Below are 27,692 nucleotides of genomic sequence, written 5' to 3'. Positions count from 1 at the left end.
GATGCGAGCTTCAACTGGAAGCCAGTGGAGAGAGCGGAGGAGCGGGGTGACGTGAGAGAACTTGGGAAGGTTGAACACCAGACGGGCTGCGGCGTTCTGGATGAGTTGTAGGGGTTTAATGGCACAGGCAGGGAGCCCAGCCAACAGCGAGTTGCAGTAATCCAGACGGGAGATGACAAGTGCCTGGATTAGGACCTGCGTCGCTTCCTGTGTGAGGCAGGGTCGTACTCTGCGAATGTTGTAGAGCATGAACCTACAGGATCGGGTCACCGCCTTGATGTTAGTGGAGAACGACAGGGTGTTGTCCAGGATCACGCCAAGGTTCTTAGCACTCTGGGAGGAGGACACAAGGGAGTTGTCAACCGTGATGGCGAGATCATGGAACGGGCAGTCCTTCCCCGGGAGGAAGAGCAGCTCCGTCTTGCCGAGGTTCAGCTTGAGGTGGTGATCCGTCATCCACACTGATATGTCTGCCAGACATGCAGAGATGCGATTCGCCGCCTGGTTATCAGAAGGGGGAAAGGAGAAGATTAATTGAGTGTCGTCTGCATAGCAATGATAGGAGAGACCATGTAAGGATATGACAGAGCCAAGTGACTTGGTGTATAGCGAGAATAGGAGAGGGCCTAGAACAGAGCCCTGGGGGACACCAGTGGTGAGAGCGCGTGGTGCGGAGACAGATTCTCGCCACGCCACCTGGTAGGAGCGACCTGTCAAGTAGGACGCAATCCAAGCGTGGGCCGCGCCGGAGATGCCCAACTCGGAGAGGGTGGAGATGTTGTTCATGGTGCCAGCCAAACTTGTTTTCTTTGCAAGCAAATTGTTTGTCAATGACAGTGAAGAAATTGTCCATGGTGACATTTCTTCCCTTGCCAAGGTAAGATTCTACAAACTCTATCTCCACATTCTCCAACACTTGCTCACTTGCTGCCCAATGTGGATATTTTCCCAGACATTGAAAGCCGGTCAGCATGTACAATTACGCAAGCTCTCACTGTGTAGCTTACCTCAAGTAGGCCAGAGTAGACTGATGAGACCACTTTGATTTCAAGTAGGCCAGAGTAGACTGATGAGACCACTTTGATTTGGTAGACTAATATAGGATACATACCATTTTAAGATTAGAATTATAATGGATCAATAAAATAGAATGGGCCACCCTGTTCTTTTTTCACAATTGGTGATTACATAATTATGCATTGTTCACTTCCACTCGCTCATCAACTCACCAGTTCTCCCCCTTTCTCCCCATCATACTTAACTTAAATGTATTTCATCTGTTATGTGTGAAATTTGTTTCGGTATAGTTTAGGTTCAGTTTCGTGGCATTTGTCGGAGCGATTATCAGCTGGGCACTGCACTTTCAACTTTTGGAAGAAGGAGCGGAGCAGGCCCTACTGTTGGGAGATGGGGGGGAAATGGGGGCCTTCTTTTATACTAGTATTCTTTATTAGCCCAGCGCCTATGTTTTTAAGGATGTGCGTATGACCACAAACTTTTCTATAGACGGTACGTCCTTTTCATACGGCACTCCAAACTGCAAGACTCCATTACGCACCACCATTTGGTGGTGCGTAATGGAGGTGGACCTGAGATGGAAAATAAAATCTAAGAGGATTTCAACCTCAATAAGACATTTGAATTCACAACAGAAGATTATGCCCCTATTATGATGAGACTATTTGTTTGACAATCATGTTGATCCAGTTGATCCAGTTGACTTTTTGCGGAAGAAATTGATTCCACGAGGCCTTAGAATCCAGAGGGCACCCACAATCGGCAGAGACGATGAGAATTTCTGTGACCAGTGGTGCCAAATTACGAACAAATGCTCATTTGATCTCATGGCTTTCATTATCCAGGAAATAACTGAGTGACTGGGTGGAATACATGAGAAGATACAAGCGGGAGATCACAACTGCACGCAGCAATAACTGACTCGGAGAAACTCACAAATATGGAGAGCACACTATTGAAATTCAAGACTGACCTGGAGCAGGACATCAGAGCGAGGAAGATTATAAGTTTGAGCGGCACTCCAATGACTATGAACAGAATGAGGTATATCTGGAGAGTGAATCCCCGGCAAGGCCGTAGACCGATGTGCATTGACGTCAGACTACCCAAAACAGGTTACCCTACCTCCACACTCGAGTGTGTCTTCTCTTGATGCATGTTCGGATTAAATCAAAGATTTTTTTAGGACGCAAGCGAGGGGGAAGAGGATACCCTGAATGGCCCAACACGGGTCAGCAGCACCGCGGACGTGGAAGAAGTGTTGGAGGGTCAAGAAGAACAGAGGAGCAAGGCCGCTATTGGACACGCAGTCAGAATGCCTGAGTGTGATTAACCTTTCTTCACGTCCCTTCACCACTTCATGTGAGTTGGCCTTGAGTAAGGGTTTATCTTTCGTCCCCACTGCATCATGTAATGACTTTGACACCACAATAGTTTCAGAAATTATTTCGTAAATTGACATTTAGGGAGTTCTTTTCTCCAAATGTGGATGTGTCGAAGTATGGGTGAGACGAGTGTTCAGACTATGGGTGACACAATAGAGAATTACATTTTCCACAGAATGTATACCCCTTTTCGAGCCAAATCCACCTTTAGTCCGCCCAGAAACGGAGATCCCTCCCTAGAAACGTACTGCAGATTGGTGGAAAAAGTTGTCACAGATTTTGAGTAAGAAACGGGAAGAGTAATGATCTCCCTAAAGAACAGAGACGAGCATTGGATGTTTAAAAAAAAAATATATATATTCCACTTTGATAGTGCATAATAGTTAAGAATTCTGACTCAGAGACTTGTCTAGTTAAATAAAAATTAAAAGGGCTGAGCTGTGGTGGTGGTAAACCATGATGAGTATGTGAATGAGATGCTACCAGCAGGAACATGGAGCACTCCATGTCAGTAAGTCATAATATTATTATTTTTTCTTTACGTTGCATGATACCGTTACAAAAACTAATACTCCACTCATACAGTGTAAGGAGTGGAGAAGCATGCATAATACACCGGTCTACTCCTGGAGTAACTCCCTGTCTGAGAGATTGTGACCAAATACCTGTGATCTCCAGAGCACAGAGAGATAAGCTCCACTCATAATAGTATTCCTGATACACGTTGTAAACCTTCTTCACTGTGGCAGTCTGCTTGTGTGATGACATGGCATATTATCCAGGGCCAATGGTTGGATTGGATTTACTCTACTCACTCCAAAACGCATGCTGTCTCCCTGTAAATGTCGCCCAGACTTTAATAAAAACCTAACATGTCCATCCCCAGTTGAGTGAGCTGGGCTGTGGAGCTCTAGAGCAGTACATAAAAAATAAAAAAAATGCCACCCTGTTTTCAGCTATCCACAGACTATTCCCTGAGGAAGGACTCAATTTGTTCAATGGCCTCATTTTGGCATGACAAAATGATTACAAACTAACTTTTTCATAGCATGTTTCACTTTGGTCTTCACATTTTTACTGACTTCTGTGGTAAGTTAAACATATAGACAAATACTGAGAGCTTTTGATTCAAAAGGTCTAAAATAAATGCAAGTCATGTTCAGAGTGAATACATTAATAAAAATGTAAATCAGACAAATCACACAGGTGTCAACTAATATATATATATATATATATATATATCCCTTTTCCAGACAAGATTTAAGAATGGGACAAGTAGACAGTGAATTTAAGTCAGTGCTTGCATCTGTAGCAGTTTAAATGAATTTGAGTGGTTATACATACAATACATGTTGACAGAATGGCTGCGAGCCAGAGAGAGAGACTGTTGCTGTGCTCCCAGGTAAGGCCCTTGCTTCCGGTACTACTGAAGGACCCAGTATTCATTCAGGAAGCTTGAAGATCGGGGTCACCATCCGGGGCCGTGTCACAGTATGCATTACATTATGTACCATTTATCACCAAAACCATGTTAGCATGCACTGCACATGTTGCTGAACAATTCAACTATTGTTAGTGTCATTGATTTATGTAAATTCATAAGCATTGACTGTAATACCTCTTGGGTCCTGGGGTGAAACGACTGCTGAGATGCTTTGTAAATACAGGCCCTGGTCTGTCTGCGTGCTGCTTTTTAGTGATCTAACTCCATCTGAAATATAGCTAGCTAAGATGGTGAACTCAGACTGATGGTGGAAGTTTGGTAACATTAGCTAACTTCCCCCCAGCAGTTTCAATCTAAATGCATTTTTATCACAGACACAATTACAAAATGACTACTTGAGGCATGTTATGATGTAAAACTGTACAATGTCAGCATGTCTGAGTGCTAAAATTATTTTTATAAGTTGGGTGGTTTGAGTCCTGAATGCTGATATCAGACCGTATACCACAGGAATGACAAACATTTAATTTTACTGGTGTAATTACGTTGGTAACCAGTTTATAATAGCAATAAGGCACCTCTGGGGTTTGTGGTATATAGCCAATATAACCCTAACCCTAAGGGCTGTGTCGTGCATAAAGAATATCCGTTAGCAAGGTATATTGGCCATATACCAAAACCCCTCGTGCATTATTGATTCAGTAAGGATTGTGTAACATAAAGCAGGATTATGATGTAGGTCTACGGTAAGGAGATGACAGCTCATCTCATTTGGCTCTGTGATCTCTCCAAATGACGCAAAAGATGGATCTCTTCATCTGAAAGTTCATTTTCTTCTATTATTAACACCCCTGAGATGACTACCCCACAGCCTGGCGAATAGATTGCGTTAATAAAGATAAAGCAGGAGACGAGAGGGAGGGAGGGTGGGAGGGAGAGAGAGATGAGGTAGTCTGGTTGTTTGTAGAATAACACTGGACATATGAGAAGAGAGCATTGCCCCTACGTTGTCAAAAGTCATGATTATGTATTACATACAGCATCAAAGTCAGAAGCTAGCTAGTTGAAGCTAGACGACATTAGGAAGGATTCGGTAAAGGCCTATATGTGTTTGTGCATGCAGCAAGTAACCTAGCGGTTAAGAGCTTTGTCGTCCAGTAAACGAAAGGTCGAATCCCAGAGACGACTAGGTGAAACATCTGTCTGTGCCCTTGAGGAAGATACTTATCCCTAATTGCTCCTGTAAGTCGCTCTGGATAAGATTGTCTGCTAAATGACTGAAATGTATGCAGGTTTGCATACATCACAGTTTGGAAAAGTTGCATATTCTTGAGTGTTATCTGGTGTGCACACCTGCTGTTACGGTGCTATTTCGTTTCGGTTCTCTTTTTCTGCCACAACAGTGCTTTATGTTTAGTTTAGTTAGGAGCAGCAAGTAGCATCTAGCATTTTTTTCCCCCCAGAGGGTTGCCAGTTCAAATCCCGGGTCTGACGGGGAAAATCTGGCAGAAAGTGAGCTGGCATGCCAGGGTTGCTGGTATCGAAATCCTAAATGCCGTTGCCCGCCGTTGTGCCCTTGAGCAAGGCACTTAACCTCCCCCAACAACTGCTCCACAGTTCGGAATTTCGGCGTTCAATTGACAGCGTTTTTTTTTTCACATGCATCACAAAAACGGCAACTATACAAAACATCCTCTGGTCCCTTGTGGCTCAGTTGGTAGAGCATGGTGTTTGCAACGCCAGGGTTGTGGGTTCGATTTCCACGGGGGGCCATTACGGAAAAGAAATGTATGAAATGTATGCATTCACTACTGTAAGTCGCTCTGGATAAGAGCGTCTGCTAAATGACTAAAATGTAAATGTAAGATGGTCAGCATACTGTTTCCAAATTCTGTGGAATGTGTTTGGTTTTGTAATGTACAGAGTCTAATTGGATGTAGCTACACAGTTCAGTCCTCCAGTTTGTTAAATAGGGTGGATGTAAGGCTTTCCAACTGATGGCTATACATTTTTAGCTATACAGCAATTTGACCTAGATTACAAACATGTCTCTATTGATCACCAATATTTACAATTCCCAAAAACATAAACTTGGAGACGGATGCATATAAATTCCTAGACACAATGGACTTGCTTCCATTCAGCCACGAGCATTAGTGAAGTTGGGCAATTAGGCCTGGCTTGCAGTCGGCGTTCCAATTCATCCTACAGGTGTTTGATGGGGTTGAGGTCAGGGCTCTGTGCAGGCCAGTCAAGTTCTTCCACAACGATCTTGACAAACAATGTCTGTATGGACCTCGCTTTGTGCACGGGGGCATTGTAATTCTGAAATAAGAAAGGGGCTTCCCCAAACTGTTACCACAAAGTTAGAAGCACAGACCTAGAATGTCATTGAAAACTGTAGCATTAAGATTTCCCTTCACTGGAGATAAGGGGCCTAGCCCGACCCATGAAAAACAGCCCCAGGCCATTATTCCTCCTCCACCAAACTTTACAGTTGGCACTATGTACAGTGAGGGGAAAAAAGTATTTGATCCCCTGCTGATTTTGTACGTTTGCCCGCTGACAAAGAAATGATCAGTCTATAATTTTAATGGTAGATTTATTTGAACAGTGAGAGACAGAATAACAACAAAAAAATCCATAAAAACGCATGTCAAAAATGTTATAAATTGATTTGCATTTTAATGAGGGAAATAAGTATTTGACCCCCTCTCAATCAGAAAGATTAAAGGGAGTGCTCCTAATCTCAGCTTGTTACCTGTATAAAAGACACCTGTCCAAAGAAGCAATCAATCAATCAGATTCCAAACTCTCCTCCATGGCCAAGACCAAAGAGCTCTCCAAGGATGTCAGGGACAAGATTGTAGACCTACACAAGACTGGAATGGGCTACAAGACCATCGTCAAGCAGCTTGGTGCGATTACTCGCAAATGGAAGAAACACAAAAGAACTGTCTCTCAGCCTGGGGCTCCATGCAAGATCTCACCTCGTGGAGTTGCAATGATCATGAGAATGGTGAGGAATCAGCCCAGAACTACACGGGAGGATCTTGTCAATGATCTCAAGGCAGCTGGGACCATAGTCACCAAGAAAACAATTGGTAACACACTACGCCGTGAAGGACTGAAATCCTGCAGCGCCCGCAAGGTCCCCCTGCTCAAGAAAGCACATATACATGCTCGTCTGAAGTTTGCCAATGAACATCTGAATGATTCAGAGGACAACTGGTGAAAGTGTTGTGGTCAGATGAGACCAAAATGGAGCTCTTTGGCATCAACTCAACTCGCCGTGTTTGGAAGAGGAGGAATGCTGCCTATGACCCCAAGAATACCATCCCCACCGTCAAACATCCCCACCGTCAAACACCCTAAATTTTATCAGCATATCGAATGAGCGACCCTGGCATTGTTACTCTAACTTCTGCGACGCATACAAAGTCCTCCCTCGCCCTCCTTTCGGCAAATCTGACCATGACTCCATTTTGTTGCTCCCAGCCTATAGACAGAAACTAAAACAGGAAACGCCCATGCTCAGGTCTGTTCAACGCTGGTCCGATCAATCTGATTCCACGCTTCAAGATTGCATCGATCACGTGGACTGGGATATGTTCCTGATGGCGTCGAACAACAACATTGATGTATACGCTGATTCGGTGAGCGAGTTTATTAGCAAGTGCATCGGTGATGTTGTACCCACGGCGAATATTAAAACCTTCCCCAACCAGAAACCGTGGATTGACGGTAGCATTCGCGCAAAACTAAAGCGCGAACCACTGCTTTTAATCAGGGCATGGTGACCGGAAACATGACCGAATACAAACAGTGTAGCTGTTCCTTCCGCAAGGCAATCAAACAAGCTAAGCGTAAGTATAGAGACACAGTAGAGTCGCAATTCAACGGCTCAGACACGAGAGGTATGTGACAGGATCTACAGTCAATCATGGACTACAAAAAGAAAACCAGCCCCGTTGCGGATCCCATTGTCTTGCTCCCAGACAAACTAAGCAACTACTTTGCTTGCTTTGAGGACAATACAGTGCCACCGACACGGCCCGCTACCAAAACCTGCGGGCTCTCCTTCACCGCAGCCAACGTGAGTAAACCATTTAAACGTGTTAACCCTCGCAAGGCTGCCGGCCCAGACGGCATCCCTAGCCGTGTCCTCAGAGCATGCACAGACCAGCTGGCTGGTGTGTTTACGGACATATTCAATCAATCCCTATCCCAGTCTGCTGTTCCCACATGCTTCAAGAGGGACACCATTGTTCCTGTTCCCAAGAAAGCTAAGGTAACTGAGCTAAACCACTATCGCCCCATAGCACTCACTTCCATCATGAAGTGCTTTGAGAGACTAGTCAAGGATTATATCACCTCCACCCTACCTGACACCATAGAATCACTCCAATTTTCTTACCGCCCCAATAGGTCCACATATGACGCAATCACACTTGGCACTTCCCTAACCCATCTGGACAAGAGGAATACCTATGTAAGAATGCTGTTCATCGACTACAGCTCAGCATTTAACACCATAGTACCCTCCAAACTCGTCATTAAGCTCGAGACCCTGGGTCTCGACCCCGCCCTGTGCAACTGGGTCCTGGACTTTCTGACGGGACGCCCTCAGGTGGTGAGGGTAGGAAACAACATTTCCACCCCACTGATCCTCAACACTGGGGCCCCACAAGGGTGCGTTCTCAGCCCTCTCCTGTACTCTCTGTTCACCCATGACTGCATGGCCATGCACGCCTCCAACTCAAGCATCAAGTTTGCAGACGACACTAAACTGCTGCCAACATACTAACTCAAATCTCTAGCCACTTAATAATTACAAATTGGATATAACAAATGTATCACTAGTCACTTCAAACAATGCCACTTTATATAATGTTTACATACCCTACATTACTCATCTCATATGTATATACTGTGCTCTATACTATCTACTGCATATTGCCTATGCCGTTCGGCCATCACTCATCCATATATTTATATTTACATATTCTTATTCATGCCTTTGTTGTGAAATTGTTAGATATTACTGCATGGTCGGAACTAGAAGCACAAGCATTTTCCTACACTCGCATTAACATCTGCTAACCATGTGTATGTGACCAATAACATTTTATTTTATTTGAGTGTTGCAACTGATGACAGATGATTTTAATGTACTGTGCGCTTCAGCACTTGGCGTTCCCGTTCTGTGAGCTTGTGTGGCCTACCATTTCGCGGCTGAGCCGTTGTTGCTCCTAGACATTTCCACTTATAACAGTAACACAATAACAGCACTTACAGTTGACCAGGGCAGCTCTAGCAGGGCAAACATTTGACTAATTGACTTGTTGGAAAGGTGGCATCCTATGACGGTGCCATGTTGAAAGTCACTGAGCTCTTCAGTAAGGCCATTCTTCTCCCAATGTTTGTCTATGTAGATTGCATGGCTATGTGCTCGATCTTATACACATGGCAGTAACGGGTGTGTCTGAAATAGCCAAATCCACTCATTTGAAGGGGTGTCCACATACTTTTGTATGTATAGTGTACATTATCCCAAAATGGTGTCAGTTTGTCATCGGACCACATCATATGTAATAGGTGTTCCTTTGTGTTTTGTGTCTCCAACAAAGATGTGACATTTCTGGGTGCATTACATGTATTCTGCCAGGGGTGTTGCAGTAGTTTTACATTTTATTTAATCATTTCATCCAAACTGCTTGCCTGCGTGTCAAGGAGTGAATGCTTAGCCAGGCGCTGAAATATAACTTTGTTTTATTTTTGACCCTTGACTCTCTGCAAGTCCCACTTCTACCACTTCATTGGTTTTTAGGAGAATATACTCATGTGGGTGATTGAAAGATGGACTGAGGTCCACACTCCAGTCCAGTGGGTAGTTGTAATGGACCTTAAAGTTGGTTGCCAACCATCATTTAAAGTCCACAGTGGAAGAAGACTGAAGGAGGAGAGATTACTAGAAACTAACTAGGTTTCACCTTTTATCTGTGTATTAATTGTTGGAGTAGAGAACACACAATTTTGTGTAACTCAAAATGGGTCAAAATTCTACCAACATCCAGAAAAAAAGGACGTTGTGCATTTCAGGTAAAATAACAACCTAATGTTAATGTCCCAGGACACATTACCTAGCAACAGCAAGTTAGCTAGCTAAATGTCATGAATGTTTCATGTGTTCCGACCTGTCCCAAATTAATATAGTTGGTTCAGAGTTTGTTTTGATATTTCAACCTGCGTGTCCTGATCGCGTCTGGTGTGGATGTACAATATCAACATGCGCACTATGGTGCATGCGGACATACGCGCGTACCCCGGTCTAGTCAGCATATTAGGTTGTAGGAGCAGGTATGAACATTTTCACATATCTGTGACCAATGGTTCTCCTCTATTTTCTCATTTACATCCGTTTGCCATTTTTTTCCTTATAGGTTCTAAACCATCAGGTAGAGTTTTAATAAACTATTCCTTTGAAGTTCCTATTCAAGTATCCCTTTGAAGTTTAGTAACACATTTTAATATTTATAACTACTTTAAAGTAAATACCTGCAGTCAACTTGTGCAATACCTTGGGAGATGAAGCAGATCCTGTTTTTATTTCATCTGTCTCATTACTTTACATTATGAAGCTTACTATATTTCCCCAGAACAGTTGAGCCAGTGACCTGTTTGTTTGTAAATAGCACAGCTGGAGAAGCGGGAGCAGGTGAGTCCAGTTGTGTATTGACGGGTTGTGTTTTATATTGAAAGTCGTGTTTTTTTTGCTTCAATAGAGTAATCAGGGATATGCAACTAGTTTTCCTTCCCAGAAAATTAATTAGTGCAACACAGGCAGAAAATAGTTACATTTTCATCAGTTGACAACAGAAGTGCAACGCTATTTGGCTGGCAGCCATGCAAGTAAATGGGCTTGCAATGAAAAGGCAAAAACGATGCATGGCCATAATATTTCTGTTTTTCTTAAAGTAAATCTTGCATTTTATAAGAGAGAAGTAGGCTAGCTAAACTGAGAAAAGTACCTGAGAGAAGTAGCTACACATCAGTCAGTGTGCTGTCTGCTGTATAGAATGCCCATTTGTTTATTCTCATCAGTGAAGAAGTGCAACTGAAGCACAAAATGAGTTTGATGCTGAGCAGAAATTACAATAAGAAGCAGTTTACATCTGTGTTTACAAAACGCATGAAGATATTTCTTTCTATTTTTTTTTCCTGTATGAAAAATGCAGAATTCTACATTAATGCAGTCCCTACGTTTAACTGAATGGGGTTTGCAGAATTAGTGGCTGAATGGACAAGGTGATGAGGCGTCATATTGTGTTAGCTTTCTGCCGTGTTTGAGAAGTCAAAGTTATTTGTACAGCTGCCGCTATCTTGATTTCCTTGCGTATTTTCTCTTCTCCGTTATGGTCTGTCTTATTCTCCCCCTCTTCTGAGCAGAGCAGGTAGGCCCATTGCCCCCATACTCCACACCGACACAGTGTGTAGCCTACACATGCTGCTCCAGAGCCAGTAGGCTGCTGTTCTTCCTTCAGACAAGCATGCATCAAAACCTTGTTCATTTGTACAATGTCTCTTTCACATTCCCTTGTAAATGTCCAAACTCACCAAAAATGATGTTCGGTAGCTCCTGCTGATATCAACTCGCAAAAACATTATGTCCTCTCACTGTCAACTGTGTTTATTTTCAGCAAACTTAACATGTGTTTGAACATAAGATTCAACAACTGAGACATAAACTGAACAACTTCCACAGACATGTGACTAACAGAAATGGAATAATGTGTCCCTGAACAAAGGGGTGGTCAAATCAAAAGTAACAGTCTCTATCTGGTGTGGCCACCAGCTGCATTAAGTACTGCAGTGCATCTCCTCCACATGGACTGCACCAGATTTGCCAGTTCTTGCTGTGCGGTGTTACCCCACTCTTCCATCAAGGCACCTGCAAGTTCCCAGACATTTCTGGGTGGAATGGCCCTAGCCCTCCCCCTCCGATCCAACAGGTCCCCGACGTGCTCAATGGGATTGAGATCCGGGCTCTTCGCTGGCCATGGCAGAACACTGACATTCCTGTCTTACAGGAAATCATGCACAGAACGAGCAGTATGGCTGGTGGCATTGTCATGCTGAAGGGTCATGTCAGGATGAGCCTGCAGGAAGGGTACCACATAAGGGAGGAGGATGTCTTCCCTGTAACGCACAGCGTTGAGATTGCCTGCGATGACAACATGCTCAGTCCGATGATGCTGTGACACACCGCCCCACACCGCCTCAGACTTTTTGCCGGTCCTGTCTGGTCCAGCGACGGTGGGTTTGTGCCCATAGGCGACGTTGTTGCAGTCCTCATGCCACCTTGCAGCAGATGAGCAAGGGCCCTGGGCATCTTTCTTTTGGTGTTTTTCAGAGTCAGTAGAAAGGCCTCTTTAATGTCCTAAGTTTTCATAACTGTGACCTTAATTGCCTACTGTCTGTAAGGTGGTAGTGTCTTAAAGACCGTTTCACAGTTTATGGTTCATTGAACAAGCATGGGAAACGGTGTTTAACTTATGGTTTGAGGGCGCTATTTTCACGTCCAGATGAAAAGTGTGCCCAAAGTATACTGCCTGCTACTCAAGCCCAGATGCTAGGATATGCATATAATTGGTAGATTTGGATAGAAAACACTAAGGTTTCTAAAACAGTTTGAATGATGTCTGTGAGTATAACAGAACTTATTTGGCAGCCGAAACCCCGAGGACAAACCATCCAGGATTTTATTTTTTTTAGGTCTCTTTTCAATGGGATTTCATTGAGAATCCATAATTCTAAGGCAGTTGCTATCGCTTCCACTGGATGTCAACAGTCTTTAGAAATTGGTTGATGTTTTTCCTTTGTGTAATGAAGAAGTAGCCCTGTTCAGAATGAGGCTCGAGGGAAGTGTACTGTTTGATAGAGGTGCGTGACCTGAAAAGCACTCTCCACTTTGTTTTCCTCCGGTATTGAACGCAGTTTATCCTGTCTTAAATTTGATCGATTATTTACGTAAAAAAATACCTAAAGTTGTATTAGGAGAGTTGTTTGAAATGTTTGGACAAAGATTACAGGTAACTTGAGATATTTTGTAGTCATGTTGCGCGAGTTGGAACCGGTGTTTTTCTGGATCAAACGCGCCAAATAAATGGACATTTTGGACATATAACGACGAAATTAATCGAACAAAAGGACCATTTGTGATGTTTATGGGACATATTGGAGTGCCAACAGAAGAAGCTTGTCAAAGGCATGAATTATATCGTTATTTCTGAGTTTTGTGTCGCGCCGGGCGGGATGAAATATGATTGTCTGTTGTTTGATGGGGTGCTGTGCTCATATAATAGCATTGTTTGCTTTCGCTGTAAAGCCTTTTTGAAATCTGACAATGTGGCTAGATTAACAAGAACTTCAGCTTTAATTTGGTGTATTACACATGTGAATGTATAAAAGTTAAATGTTTTTAATACATTTTTTTTTATTTGGCGCTCTGCCATTTCACCGGATGTTGTCAAATCGATCCCGTTAACGGGATTTGAGCCATAAGAAGTTAAACCCTTTACAATGAAGATCTCTGAAGTTATTTGGATTTTTATGAATTATCTTTGAAAGACCGGGTCCTGAAAAAGGGACGTTTCTTTTTTTGCTGAGTTTAGGTATAACTTTATGAGCTGGATTGTCTCTCTTTGCATCTTTATTGTCGTTTGCGCTCTTTTAGCATATTTAGCTAGCAGCGTCCATTTAAATTCGCTATTACTTGTACTAATTTTGTTAGCATTCTGGTAGACACCCAATGTTTTTTTGCACCCCCTTGTGTATTAAGGTGTTAATACATTATACCTTGGTATGAGAGAAGGACGATTGGTGACAGTGGGGGATAAAGGTTTTCCCCTGAGTGATCTAATTCAATCATGCTCGGGTTGGCTGCGACAGTTACTGCCGCACCATTCAATCAATCAGTCCAGACTGGCTGTACGGTAGGGCTGTGACTATACCAGTATCACAGTATCGTCCGGGTTTGGCCGTAGTAGGCCGTCATTGTAAATAAGAATTTGTTCTTAAATGACTTGCCTAGTTAAATAAAATAAAACATATATATTTTAAAAAGTAATATTCAAAGCAGGTCTGACCAATCGGAATCCATGCGTCAATATTGTTTTTTATCACGCGGACTGGGATACGTTCCGGGTTGCCTCTGAGAATAACATTGACAAATACACGGACACAGTGACTGAGTTCATCAGGAAGTGTATAGGAGATGTTGTACCCACTGTGACTATTTAAACCTAACCAAACCAGAAACCGTGGATAGATGGCAGCATTCACGCAAAACTGAAAGCGCGAACCACCGCATTTAACCATGGCAAGGTGACTGGGAACTGGCCGAATACAAACAGTGTAGTTATTCCCTCTGTAAAGCAATCAAACAGGCAAAATGTCAGTACAGAGACAAAGTGGAGTCGCAATTCCACGGCTCAGACACTAGACGTATGTGGCAGGGAATCCAGACAATCACTGATTACAAAGGGACAACCAGCAACGTCGCCGACAATGTCTTGCTCCAGGACAAGCTTAACACCTTATTTGCACGCTTTAAGGATAACACATTGCCACCGCCTCTCCCGAGGACTTCTCCATGGCCGACGTGAGTAAGACATTTAAGCGTGTTAATCCTAGCAAGGCTGCTGGCCCAGATGGCATCCCTAGCTGCGTCCTCAGCATGCACACACCAGCTGGCTGGAGTTTTTATGGACACATTCAATCTCACCCTATCCCAGTCTGCTGTCCCCTCTTGCTTCAAGATGTCCACCATTGTTCCTCTACCCAAGAAAGCAAAGGTAACTAAATGAAATGACTATTGCCCAGTAGCACTCACTCCTGTCATCATGAAGTGCTTTGAGAGGCTAATTAAGGATCATATCACCTCTACCTTACCATACAACCTAGACCCCTTCAATTTGCTTACCACCCCAATACATCCACAGACGATGCCATCGCACTGCACTGCTCTATATCGTCTGAGGAATACCAACAGTACCAGTGAAAAGTTCGGACACCCCAATCGTTCAAGGGTTTTTCTTTATTTGTACTATTTTCTACATTGAAGAATAATACTGAAGACATCAATACTAAGAAATAACGCATATGGAATCATGTAGTAACCAAAAAAGTGTTAAATTCCAAAAATATTTTACATTTGAGATTCTTCAATGAAGCCACACATTGCCTTGATGACAGCTTTGCACAGTCTTGCCATTCTCTCAACCAGCTTCATGAGATTTGCTTTTCCAACAGTCTTGAAGGAGATCCCACATATGCTGAGCACTTGTTGGCTGCTTTTCCTTCACTCTGCTGTCCAACTCATCCCAAACCATCTCAATTGGGTTGAGGTCGGGTGATACCTACAGCACACGATGTCACAGGAAGGCCAAAAAGATAATCTAGGACATCAGCCACCTGAGCCACGGGCTGTTCACCCCACTATCATCCAGAAGGCGAGGTCAGTACAGCTGCATCAAAGCTGGGACTGAGAGACTGGAAAAACAGCTTCTTTCTCAAGGCCATCAGACTGTTAAATAGCCACCACTAGCCGGCTTCCACCCGGTTACGCAACCCTGCTCCTTAGAGGATGCTGCCCTATATAAATACAGTGGAGGAAAAAAGTATTTGATCCCCTGCTGATTTGATCCCCCACTTACGAAGATTTGATCAGTCTATAATTTTAATGGTAGGTTTATTTGAACAGTGAGAGACAGAATAACAACAAAAAAATACAGAAACGCATGTCAAAAATGTTATAAAATGATTTGCATTTTAATGAGGGAAATAAGTATTTGACCCCTCTGCAAAACATGACTTAGTACTTGGTGGCAAAACACTTGTTGGCAATCACAGAGGTCAGACGTTTCTTGTAGTTGGCCACACGGTTTGCACACATCTCAGGAGGGATTTTGTCCCACTCCTCTTTGCAGATCTTCTCCAAGTCATTAAGGTTTTGAGGCTGACGTTTGGCAACTCGAACCTTCAGCTCCCTCCACAGATTTTCTATGGGATTAAGGTCTGGAGACTGGCCAGGCCACTCCAGAACGTTATGTGCTTCTTCTTGAGCCACTCCTTTGTTGCCTTGGCCGTGTGTTTTGGGTCATTGTCATTCTGGAATACCCATTCACGACCCATTTTCAATGCCCTGGCTGAGGGAAGGATGTTCTCACCCAAGATTTCACGGTACATGGCCCCGTCCATCGTCCCTTTGATGCGGTGAAGTTGTCCTGTCCCCTTAGCAGAAAAACACCCCCAAAGCATAATGTTTCCACCTCCATGGTTGATGGTGGAGATGGTGTTCTTGGGTTCATAGGCAGCATTCCTCCTCCAAACACGGCGAGTTGAGTTGATGTCAAAGAGCTCCATTTTGGTCTCATCTGACCACAACACTTTCACCAGTTGTCCTCTGAATCATTCAGATGTTCATTGGCAAACTTCAGACGGGCATGTATATGTATTCTTGAGCAGAGGGACCTTGGGGGCGCTGCAGGATTTCAGTCCTTCACGGCGTAGTGTGTTACCAATTGTTTTCTTGGTGACTATGGTCCCAGCTGCCTTGAGATCATTGACAAGATCCTCCCGTGTAGTTCTGGGCTGATTCCTCACCGTTCTCATGATCATTGCAACCCCACGAGGTGAGATCTTGCATGGAGCCCCATGCCGAGGGATATTGACAGTTCTTTTGTGTTTCTTCCATTTGCGAATAATCGCACCAAATGTTGGCACCTTCTCACCAAGCTGCTTGGCGATGGTCTTGTAGCCCATTCCAGCCTTGTGTTGGTCTACTATCTTGTCTCTGACATCCTTGGAGAGCTCTTTGGTCTTGGCCATGGTGGAGAGTTTGTAAATCTGATTGATTGCTTCTGTGGACAGGTGTCTTTTTTACAGGTAACAAGCTGAGATTAGGAGCACTCCCTTTAAGAGTGTGCTCCTAATCTCAGCTCGTTACCTGTATAAAAGGCACCTGGGAGCCAGAAATCTTTCTGATTGAGAGGGGGTCAAATACTTATTTCCCTCATTTAAAATGCAAATCAATTTTTAACATTTTTGACATGCGTTTTTCTGGATATTTTTGTTGCTATTCTGTCTCTCACTGTTCAAATAAAACTACCATTACAATTATAGACTGATCCTTTCTTTATCAGTGGGCAAACGTACAAAATCAGCAGGGGATCAAATACTTTTTTCCCCCACTGTAGACTTGGAATCATTAGCCACTTTAATAATGGAACACTAGTCACTTTAATAATGCTTACAATACTGCTTTTCTCATCTCATATGTATATATTGTATTCTATTCTACTGTATTTTAGTCAATGCTATTCTGACATGGCTTGATCTAATATTTATATATTTCTGAATTACATTCTTTTACTTTTAGATTTGTGTGAATTGTTAGATACTACTGCACTGTTGGAGCTAGGAACACAAGCATTTCGCTACACCCGCAATAAAAAAAATCTGCTCAATATGTGTATGTGACCAATAAAATGTGATTTGATTTATAATTCTGAAGACTAAGATACCTAGTTTGGCTCACTGTCGCATTTTAAATACATATTATATTTTTGCCTGAATTGTGTACATTTTCACCCCAAATTCTCATTACCGAAATGCATCCAGATTAAGTTCTTGGGTTATTTTATCAAATGTTTCTTTTGAAAAACCTAACTTATTATAATAAAACACAATGTTACTGTAGTTTGTCCATAAATCATAAAAATGTTACACTAGTTGAGGTTTAGGGTCCAGTTCAGGGTCCAACACATCCGTCACCGGAACCCAGCACCTCTCCTTTGGACCGTACCCCTCCCACTCCACGAGGTACTGAAGGCCCACCCGCCCGACGTCTCGAATCCAGGAGGGAACGAACGGAGTACGCCGGGGCCCCCTCGATGTCCAGAGGGGGTGGAGGAACCTCCCGTACCTCATATTCCTGGAGTGGACCAACCACCACCGGCCTGAGGAGAGACACATGGAACGAGGGCTTAATATGGTAATCGGGGGGAAGCTGTAACCTGTAACATACCTTGTTCACTCTCCTCAGGACTTTGAATGGCCCCACAAACCGCGGGCCCAGCTTCCGGCAGAGGGGCAGGTTTCGGGTCGAGAGCCAGACCCGGTCCCTCGATACGAACACCGGGGCCTCACTGCGGTGATGGTCTGCGGCCACTTTCTGGCGCAGCATGGCGCGCTGAAGGTGGACATGGGGGGCGTCCCATGTTTCCTCCACGCGCCAAAACCAGTCGTCCAACGCAGGAGCCTCGGTCTGACTCTGATGCCAAGGAGCCAGAACTGGCTGATACCCTAATACACACTGGAAGGGGGTGAGGTTAGTGGAGGAGTGGCGGAGCGAGTTCTGGGCCATCTCTGCCCAGGGCACGAACGCTGGCCACTCCCCCGGCCGGTCCTGGCAATAGGACCTCAGAAACCTACCCACATCCTGGTTTACTCTCTCCACCTGCCCGTTACTCTCGGGGTGAAAACCTGAGGTAAGGCTGACCGAGACCCCCAGACATTCCATGAACGCCTTCCAGACCCTCGACGTGAACTGGGGACCCCGATCAGGCACTATCCTCAGGCACCCCGTAGTGCCGGAAGACGTGTGTAATCAAGGCCTCCGCAGTCTGTAGGGCCGTAGGGAGACCGGGCAAAGGGAGGAGATGACAGGACTTAGAAAAACGATCAACAACGACCAGGATCGCGGTGTTACCCTGTGAGGGAGGAAGATCGGTCAGGAAATCTACCAACAGGTGCGACCACGGCTGTTGTGGAATGGGTAAGAGTTGTAACTTACCTCTGGGCAGGTGCCTAGGAGCCTTGCACTGGGCGCACACCGAGCAGGAGGAAACATAAACCCTCACATCCTTAGCCAAGGTGGGCCACCAGTATTTCCCAGTCAGGCAGCGCACCGTCCGACCGATCCATTTTTACATTACATTTTTAGTCATTTAGCAGATGCTCTTATCCAGAGCGACTTACAGTAGTGATCCCCGGATGACCAGAGGAGGGTGACGTGTGGACCCAATAGATCAACTGGTCACGTTTAGCAGACGGAACGTACAGACGGCCGACGGGACACCGGAGGGGAGCGGGCTCTGTGTGCAACGCCTGCTCAATGTCTGCGTCCAGCTCCCACACGACCGGTGCTACCAGGCAGGAGGCCGGGAGTATGGGAGTCTGATCCACGGGCCGCTCCTCTGTGTCATACAGCCGGGACAGTGCGTCTGCCTTCATATTCTGGGAACCTGGTCTGTAGGACAGGGTAAACACAAAACGGGTAAAGAACATGGCCCACCTTGCCTGACGAGGATTCAGTCTCCTCGCTGCCCGGATGTACTCCAGGTTGCGGTGGTCAGTCCAGATGAGAAAACGGTGTTTAGCCCCCTCAAGCCAATGTCTCCACACCTTCAAAGCTTTAACCACAGCCAACAGCTCCCGGTCCCCCACATCATAGTTCCGCTCCGCCGGGCTGAGCTTCTTCGAGAAGAAAGCACAGGGGCGGAGCTTCGGTGGTGTGCCCGAGCGCTGAGAGAGCACGGCTCCTATCCCAGCCTCGGACGTGTCCACCTCCATTTGAACTCCAAAGCGGGATCCAGATGGGCCAGCACAGGAGCCGAGGTAAACAGAGCTCTTAGGTGCCCAAAAGCCCTGTCCGCCTCAACCGACCACTGCAGACGTACAGGACCCCCCTTCAGCAGTGAGGTAATGGGAGCAGCCACCTGGCCAAAACCCCGGATAAATTTCCGGTAGTAATTGGTAAACCCTAAAAACCGCTGCACCTGCTTTTCCGTGGTGGGAGTCGGCCAATTACGCACGGCTGAAATGCGGTCACTCTCCATCTCCACCCCTGAAGTGGATGTGCGATACCCTAGGAAGGAGATGGCCTGCTGAAAGAACAGGCATTTCTCAGCTTTGTCGTACAGGTCATGCTACAACAGTCGTCCAAGTACCTTGCGCACCAAGGACACATACTCGGTGCGTGTAGCGGAGTATATCAGAATGTCATCGATATACACCACTACACCCTGCCCGTGCAGGTCCCTGAAAATCACGTCTACAAAGGATTGAAAGACAGATGGAGCATTCATCAACCCGTACGGCATGACGAGGTACTCATAATGCCCTGAGGTGGTACAAAACGCCGTCTTCCACTCGTCTCCCTCCCGGATACGCACCAGGTTGTACGCGCTCCTGAGATCCAGTTTAGTGAAGAAGCGCGCCCCGTGCATTGACTCAATCGCCGTGGCGATGAGAGGTAGCGGGTAACTGTACTTCACCGTGACTTGATTGAGACCTCGATAGTCAATGCTCGGGTGCAGACCTCCCTCCTTCACAAAAAAGAAACTCGAGGAGGTGGGTGAAGTGGAGGACCGAATGTACCCCTGACGAAGTGATTCAGACATATGTCTCCATAGCCGCCGTCTCCACTTGCGACAGGGGATACACATGACTCCTGGGAAGTGCAGCGTCTACCAGGAGATTTATCGCACAATTCTCCCCCCCCCCCCCCCCCCCCCGTCGATGGGGTGGTAATTGAGTCACCTTCTTTTTACAGAAGGCTAGAGCCAAATCAGCATATTCTGGTGGTAGCACCAACGGAAACCCCTACATACCTCCCAGAGCACTCTCGCGACCACCCCATGAGAGGCCTCTGTTGCCATGAAAGGGTGGGGTCATGATGAGCTAACCAGGGAAGGCCTAGTACCACGGGAAACGCAGGAGAGTCAATGAGGAAGAGACGGATTCTCTCCTCGTGACCCCCCTGCGTCACCATGGCCAGGGAGATGGTGGCTTCCCTGATTAGCCCGGACCCTAATGGTCAACTATCCAGAGCGTGTCCCAGGCAAGGTCTAACCACAGGAATAATGGTGATCCCTAAACTTAGGGCGAACGCTCTGTCGATATAATTCCCAGCTGCGCCTTAATCGTCGAGCGCCTTATGCGGGGAAAACTCGCATAAGGGAGAGGGTGTCTCCCCACACCGCGTGTGCCCACTCCAGAGCTCTCCCCGAGAGGCATGAGACGAGGGCAGACACCCTTTCCCTTCCCGAGGGAGCTGGGTTAACGGTGGCCAGGTATAGGTCTAACTGCGTCCAAAATCCTCCAGCCACAGGTAAAAGTAATTAAGCGCGAAAACACTCACAAATATACAAATGTATGACAAATGCATACAACGGGTCAAAATACGGTACTCGAGGGAAAAACCAGTCTGGTGCATAACTAAACACGTAACAAAACAATTTTACACAACGACATGGGGGAACAGAGGAATAAATACATGCAGTGTGATTAGGGAATGTAAACCAGGTGTGCAGGGAACAAGACATAACAAATGGAACAATGAAAAATGGAGCGGCGATGGCTAGAAAGCCATGATGTCGACTGTCGAACGCCGCCCGAACAAGGAGAGGAGCCGATTTAGGCGGAAGTCGTGACACACAGTGCATTCGGAAAGTTTTCAGCCCCCTTCCCTTCCACATTTTGTTACATTACATAAAACTTTGACTACATGAAACGCTATTCCACATCAGGTAACAGATACAAGCAGTAGAATCAGATTTAAAAAAACAGATAAAAATGCACCTTATGGAACATGCAGGACTGTGAAGCAACACAAACATGCACACATGCTTCGATTTTGTGTTGTAGATACACTATCGTTCAAAAGTTTGGGTCACTTAGAAATATCCTTGTTTTTGAAAGAAAAGCAACATTTTTACCCATTTTAAAATAACATAGACTTGATCAGAAATACAGTGTAGACATTTATTGTTGCAAATGACTATTGTAGCTGGAAACAGCAGATTATTTATGGAATATCTACATAGGCGTACAGAGGCCCATTATCAGCAACCATCACTCCTGTGTTCCAATGGCACATTGTGTTAGCTAATCCAAGTTTTTTATTTAAAAAAACGAATTAATCATTAGAAAACCCTTTTGCATTTGTTAGCACAGCTGAAAACTGTTGTCCTGATTAAAGAAGCAATAAAACTGGCCTTCTTTAGACTAGTTGAGTATCTGGAGCATCAGCGTTTGTGGGTTCGATCACAGGCTCAAAATGGCCAGAAACTAAGACCTTTCTTCTGAAACTTGTCAGTCTATTCTTGTTCTGAGAAATGAAGGCTATTCTATGCAAGAAACTGAAGATCTCGTACAATGCTGTGTTACTCGCTTCACAGAACAGCGCAAACTAGCTCTAACCAGAATAGAAAGAGGCGTGGGAGGCCCCGGTGCACAACTGAGCAAGAGGACAAGTACATTAGTGTCTAGTTTGAGAAACAGATGCCTCATAAGTCCTCAACTGGCAGCTTCATGAAATAGTACCCGCAAAACACCAGTTTCAATGTCAACAGTGAAGAGGTGACTCCGGGATGCTGGCCTTCTAGGCAGAGTTGCAAAGAAAATCAGTTTCTCAGGTTGGCCAATAAAAAGAAAAGATTAGGATGGGCAAAAGAACAGACACTGGACAGAGGAAGATTGGAAAAAAGTGTTATGGACAGACGAATCTAAGTTTGAGGTGTTCGAATCACAAAGAAGAACATTCGTGAGACGCAGAAAAAATGAAAATATGCTGGAGGAGTGCTTGACACCATCTGTCAAGCATGGTGGTGGCAATGTGATGGTCTGGTGGTGCTTTGGTGGTGGTAAAGTGGGAGATTTATACAGGGTAAAAGGGATCTTGAAGAAGGAAGGCTATCACTCCATTTTGCAATGCCATGCCATACCCTGTGGACGGCGCTTAATTGGAGCCAATTTCCTCCTACAACAGAACAATGGAGCTGTGCTTTGGGTCAAACTATGCAATAACTATTTAGGGAAGAAGCAGTCAGCTGGTATTCTGTCTATAATCGATTTGCCAGCACAGTCACTGGATCTCAACCCTATTGAGCTGTTGTGGGGGCAGCTTGACCGTATGGTACGTAAGAAGTGCCCATCATGCCAATCCAACTTGTGCGAGGTGCTTCAGGAAGTGTGGGGTGAAATCTCTCCAGATTCCGTCAATAAATTGGCAACTAGAATGCCAAAGGTCTGCAAGGCTGTAATTGCTGCAAATTGAGGATTCTTTGACAAAAGCAAATTTTGAAGGACACAATTATTATTTCCATTAAAAATCATTGTTTATAACCTTGTCAATGTATTGACTGTATTTCCTATTCATTTTGCAACTCATTTCATTTATGTTTTCATGGAAAACAAGCAAACTTCTTAGTGACCCCAAACTTTTGAACGGTAGTGTATGTGGTCGTGGGGTATGGGCCTGAGGGCACATACTTAGTGTGTTGTGAATTCTGTAATGAATGTATTGTAATCTTTAAAAAAATATATATAACTGCCTTAACTGCCAAGAGTTGGCAGCAGTTGAGTTGGCAGCAGCTAATGGGGATCCATAATAAATACAAATACAGCCGTGTTCTAAAATGTGTTAAATAAATGATGTATTAAAAATACAAAACAGAAAAACCTTATTTACATAAGTATTCAGACTCTTTGCTTATGAGACTTGAAATGTTGCTGTTTCCATTGATTGTCTTTGATGTTTCTTCAACTTGATTGAAGTCCACCTGTGGTAAATGAAATTGATTGGACATGAGTTGGAAAGGCACACACCTGTCTATATAAAGTCCCACAGTTGACAGTGCATGTCAGAGCAAAAACCAAGCCATGAGGTAGAATGAATTGTCCGTAGAGCTCCGAGACAGGATTGTGTCGAGGCACACATCTGGGGAGGGGTACCAAAACATTTCTGCAGTATTGAAGGTCCCCAAGAACACAGTGGCCTCCATTCTTAAATGAATGAAGTTTGGAACCACCAAGACTCTTCCTAGAGCTGACCGCCCAGCCAAACTGAGCAATCGGGGGAGAAGGGGTGACCAAGTACCCGATGTTCACTCTGACAGAGCTATAGAGTTCCAGAAGGACAACTATCTCTGCAGCACTCCACCAATCAGGCCTTTATGGTAGAGTGGCCAAATGGAAGCCACTCCTCAGTATAAGGCACATGACAGCCCGCTTGGACTTTGCCAAAAGGCACCTAAATGACTCTCAGACCATGAGAAACAAGATTCTCTGGTCTGATAAAACCAAGATTGAACTTTTTGGCCTGAATGAGAGAACTTCACGTCTGGAGGAAACCTGGCACCATCCCTAAGATGTTTGAGTTCATTTTTACAGGGAGAGTGCACATTACTCAACGTTTCAGTAGAGGTGCCTGTTTTAGCCAGCAGGCACATTTTCAACCACAGTCCCTGGGCATGTTATTAAAAACAATTACCAAAGCAATACAGACAATCAATGAGCAGTGAGCACACACAGAGCAACATAGGACACGCAAGAAGTAACTTGCAGACAGAGCAACATAGCACAAAAACTAATAAGACAAAATCCATAAAAGAAACAGTGTTTCCACACCTCCCATGCTACAGACTACAGGTGAAGCATGGTGGTGGCAGCATCATGCTGTGGGGATCAGCGGCAGGGACTGGGTGACTAGTTAGGATCGATGGAAAGATGAACTGAGCAAAGTACAGAGAGATCCTTGATGAAATCCTGTTCTAGAGCACTCAGGACCTCAGACTGGGGCGGAGATTCACCTTCCAACAGGACAACGACCTTAAGCACACAGCCAAAACAACGCAGGTTTGGCTTTGGGACAAGCCTCTGAATGTTCTTAAGTGGCCGGACTTGAACCCGATCGAACACCTCTGGAGAGACCTTAAAATAGCTGTGCAGCAACGCTCCCCATCCAACCTGACAGAGCTTGAGAGGATCTGCAGAGAAGAATGGGAGAAACTCCCGAAGTACAGTTGTGCCAAGCTTGTAGCATCATACCCAAGAAGACTCGAGGCTGGAATCACTGCCAAACGTACTTCAACAAAGAACTGAGTAAAGGGTCTGCATACTTACGTAAATATGATATTTCAGTGTTTTATTTTGAATACATTTGCAACAATTTTCTTAACAGTTTTTGCTTTGTCGTTATGGGGTCTTGTGTGTAGATTGATGAGGAATAATATACTATTTAACCAATTTTATAAGGCTGTAGCCTAACAATATATGAAGAAAGTCAAGCGGTCTAAATACTTTCCGAACGAACTGAAGGCTAGTGATTTTGCTGTTCGTTTCGTAATATCTTCAATGTGCGCCTCGGAATTCGATAAGGAGGCGTACCGTTACATCCCCGATATGTCTGTCTTCACTTGTACTTTGGAGCTGCGATGCCAGTGAGAAGTACCGATCACATGACGTGCATTGACTAAGTATTGAGATATCTGAGAGAGCAATGTGAATGAAAGGTGCTTCGCAGCACGGCTATTGGCAGCCAGGAGAAGGGAATTCTAACTTTTCTTTCGGGGGCATTACGGCCACACAAGGGGGCCGTCGATACTGCCGGTGAATTCTAGGCCTGCCGCACACTATTGCTGCGATTTTATATACAATTAGTAATTGTATTAATAATGTTAATGTGCCAGTAACTGTTTTATTGGGGGGCAAATTCAGAAATTGATGGGACAGTTAGACGTAGAAATCTGACTTATGGGAAGTTAGGATTTGCTCCTATGATTAACTGTATACGTCTCTCTTTGTCTGTCCACAGGTACCAGTAATGGGTCAGTTCTGGTCTATAACCTCACCAGTGGTCTTCTGCACAAGGACCTGAGTGTCCACTCCTGTGAAGTCAAGTGAGTAACATCACCCACTTCCCTAGTGTGGTGTCTCAAATCAAGGACTGTCCACTCATCATTGTCCACTCATGGCTCTGCCCAAGACACCCACTGAGCCATTTGATAATCACCTACTTACAACTCACTTTCATCACAAATGCCACCATTCATTTAGCTGTGATTTGCGTCTCCTCCCAACTACTTCGGTGCAGATTTAATAACATGCGGTGTTGGCATTAGACAGGCTATTTAAGTCTGGTGGGTTCAAACTCAATAGGCTCTCCAAACATTCCATTCCGTTGACCTCCACCATCAACATATATAGGACTGATGACTTAGAAATCCCCTCATTCCATTCAGTAATGGCTGAATCCCAACTTCCACTTAAGTCGAATTTTCAGTTTGTCTCCCATTGACATCAATGCATAACTTTGTGAAAATTAAGTGTAAGTTAGAATTAGCTTCTAAGGAAGCTGAAATAGTGTCTTGGACCACTCTTTGGCTCCTCTACCCTCAGTCCCTGTCCATCTATTGTGTAGGTTAACTGTGCTAAAAAGTCACGACACTGCAAAAAGGTCCGTTTAACTGTCAGGGAGCGAATATCAACAAAGAGCAAACTTTGCGTCATCAATAACCATTCTCTAATGAGCTCAAACTAATTACTGTGATTAATTAAGTGCAAGATTGAATATATTATGTCATTCAGAAATTGATTGGGATCAAACAGCCATTCATCCTCAGATGGCCAGACACTCAGATGGCCATCCTCAGATGCCCCCCCCCCCCCCCTCGTCATTCTGACTACAACATTCTAACAGTGTAATTAATTTATTTCATATATGTGACTTACCACATAGATTCGGTCTTATATATCATACACTGCATTTTTGAGGAGCAGTGGGAAAGTAATTCTGCTTTGAAAGTTGATAAACTTGTAAACTCACTTTTGAGAAAAGGGCCTTTTGAATCATTTTGGTACCTACTGGAGAGTTATCCTTTGTCTACACCATTCAGCATTATTCACACCTTAAGCAAGCCCCATCCATCTCTTTAAGGATTCAAATGTAAAGTCATGTGCTAAACAGTGAGTAGTGTAGTAAAGATTAAGACTAAAAGTGGTAGTAGCCTACAATGCGAAAACATTCCAGGCAACCAGAAAGTGTCCAGATTAAAATATTTTATAAATATTAGATAACACTTACCCAGACACACTTGTCTATATTGATGGGTCATGTGAAAGAAATGCTAAATTGTCATACTTGAGTGTAAAGATACCTTAATACCTGTTGAGGCCAGGGGGCAGGATCTAATCCCGGTATTGGGATTCATTGTCATGTGACCATGGCGGGGAATTCAAAACTGCAAGAGTAATCATTTCAAATAATCAAATAATCAACTATTTTCCTCCATTTGAAAGATATATCTCCTAAATCTAACCACGCTGTCCGATTTTCAGAGGCATTACGGAGAATGCATAAAGTTAGGTTATGTGAGGAGAGTACATTGACAATAGCTGCGTGTAATGTTTAGCCAATTCAAAGAAGGGCATCAACAGACAGAAAACTAGCTAGAATTATGCACTTACCTTTGACAATCTGCATCAGATGACACTCATAGGACATTATGTTATACAATACATGCATTTTTAGTTCCATCAAGTTCATATTTATATCCAAAAACAGCATTTACAGTCGCGGTGAAATTCAGAATTTTTTTCGGCTCGAATGCACCCAGTGAATCCAGCATTACAAATCACGGAATTACTATTCGAAAACATTGGTAAATTATAATATTGTCATTCAAAGAATAATATATTATCATCTCGTAATTGCTACCGAATGGCCAGATCTCAAAATAACTTTACTGGGAAATCACATTTTGCATAAACTGGGTACTATGCTAACAACAATAAGCTATATGCTAAGCTAAGCTAAGCTATACCGTTAGCATTAGCATCATCTAATATCGATAATAACATTCTAAATATCCCCTTACCTTTGATTATCTCCATCAGAAGGCGCTGCCAGAGATCCCAGGTCCAGAACAAATGTGGTTTCTTTTGACAAAGTTCATAATTTATGTCCAAATAGTTAGCGTTCAGTAGGCTCCCACAAAATG

At 44.3% G+C, this 27,692-nt stretch overlaps 1 protein-coding gene across 2 annotated transcripts in view; it reads left to right on the top strand.

The window, feature by feature from the left end:
• wdr11 (WD repeat domain 11) overlaps positions 1-27,692 on the top strand; it is a 229,569-nt gene that overhangs the window by 109,728 nt on the left and 92,149 nt on the right. For both annotated transcript variants that reach the window (XM_029753425.1, XM_029753424.1), the window contains exon 11: positions 25,508-25,592. In XM_029753425.1, coding sequence (XP_029609285.1) covers positions 25,508-25,592 — 85 coding nt within the window. The remainder of the gene's footprint in view (positions 1-25,507; positions 25,593-27,692) is intronic.

This window comes from Salmo trutta, chromosome 5 (assembly GCF_901001165.1).
Source record: "Salmo trutta chromosome 5, fSalTru1.1, whole genome shotgun sequence".
In the NCBI taxonomy this organism is placed as follows: Eukaryota; Metazoa; Chordata; class Actinopteri; order Salmoniformes; family Salmonidae; genus Salmo; species Salmo trutta.
Note: the sequence above shows the minus strand (reverse complement) of the source record. Positions and strands in the feature narration are given on the sequence as shown.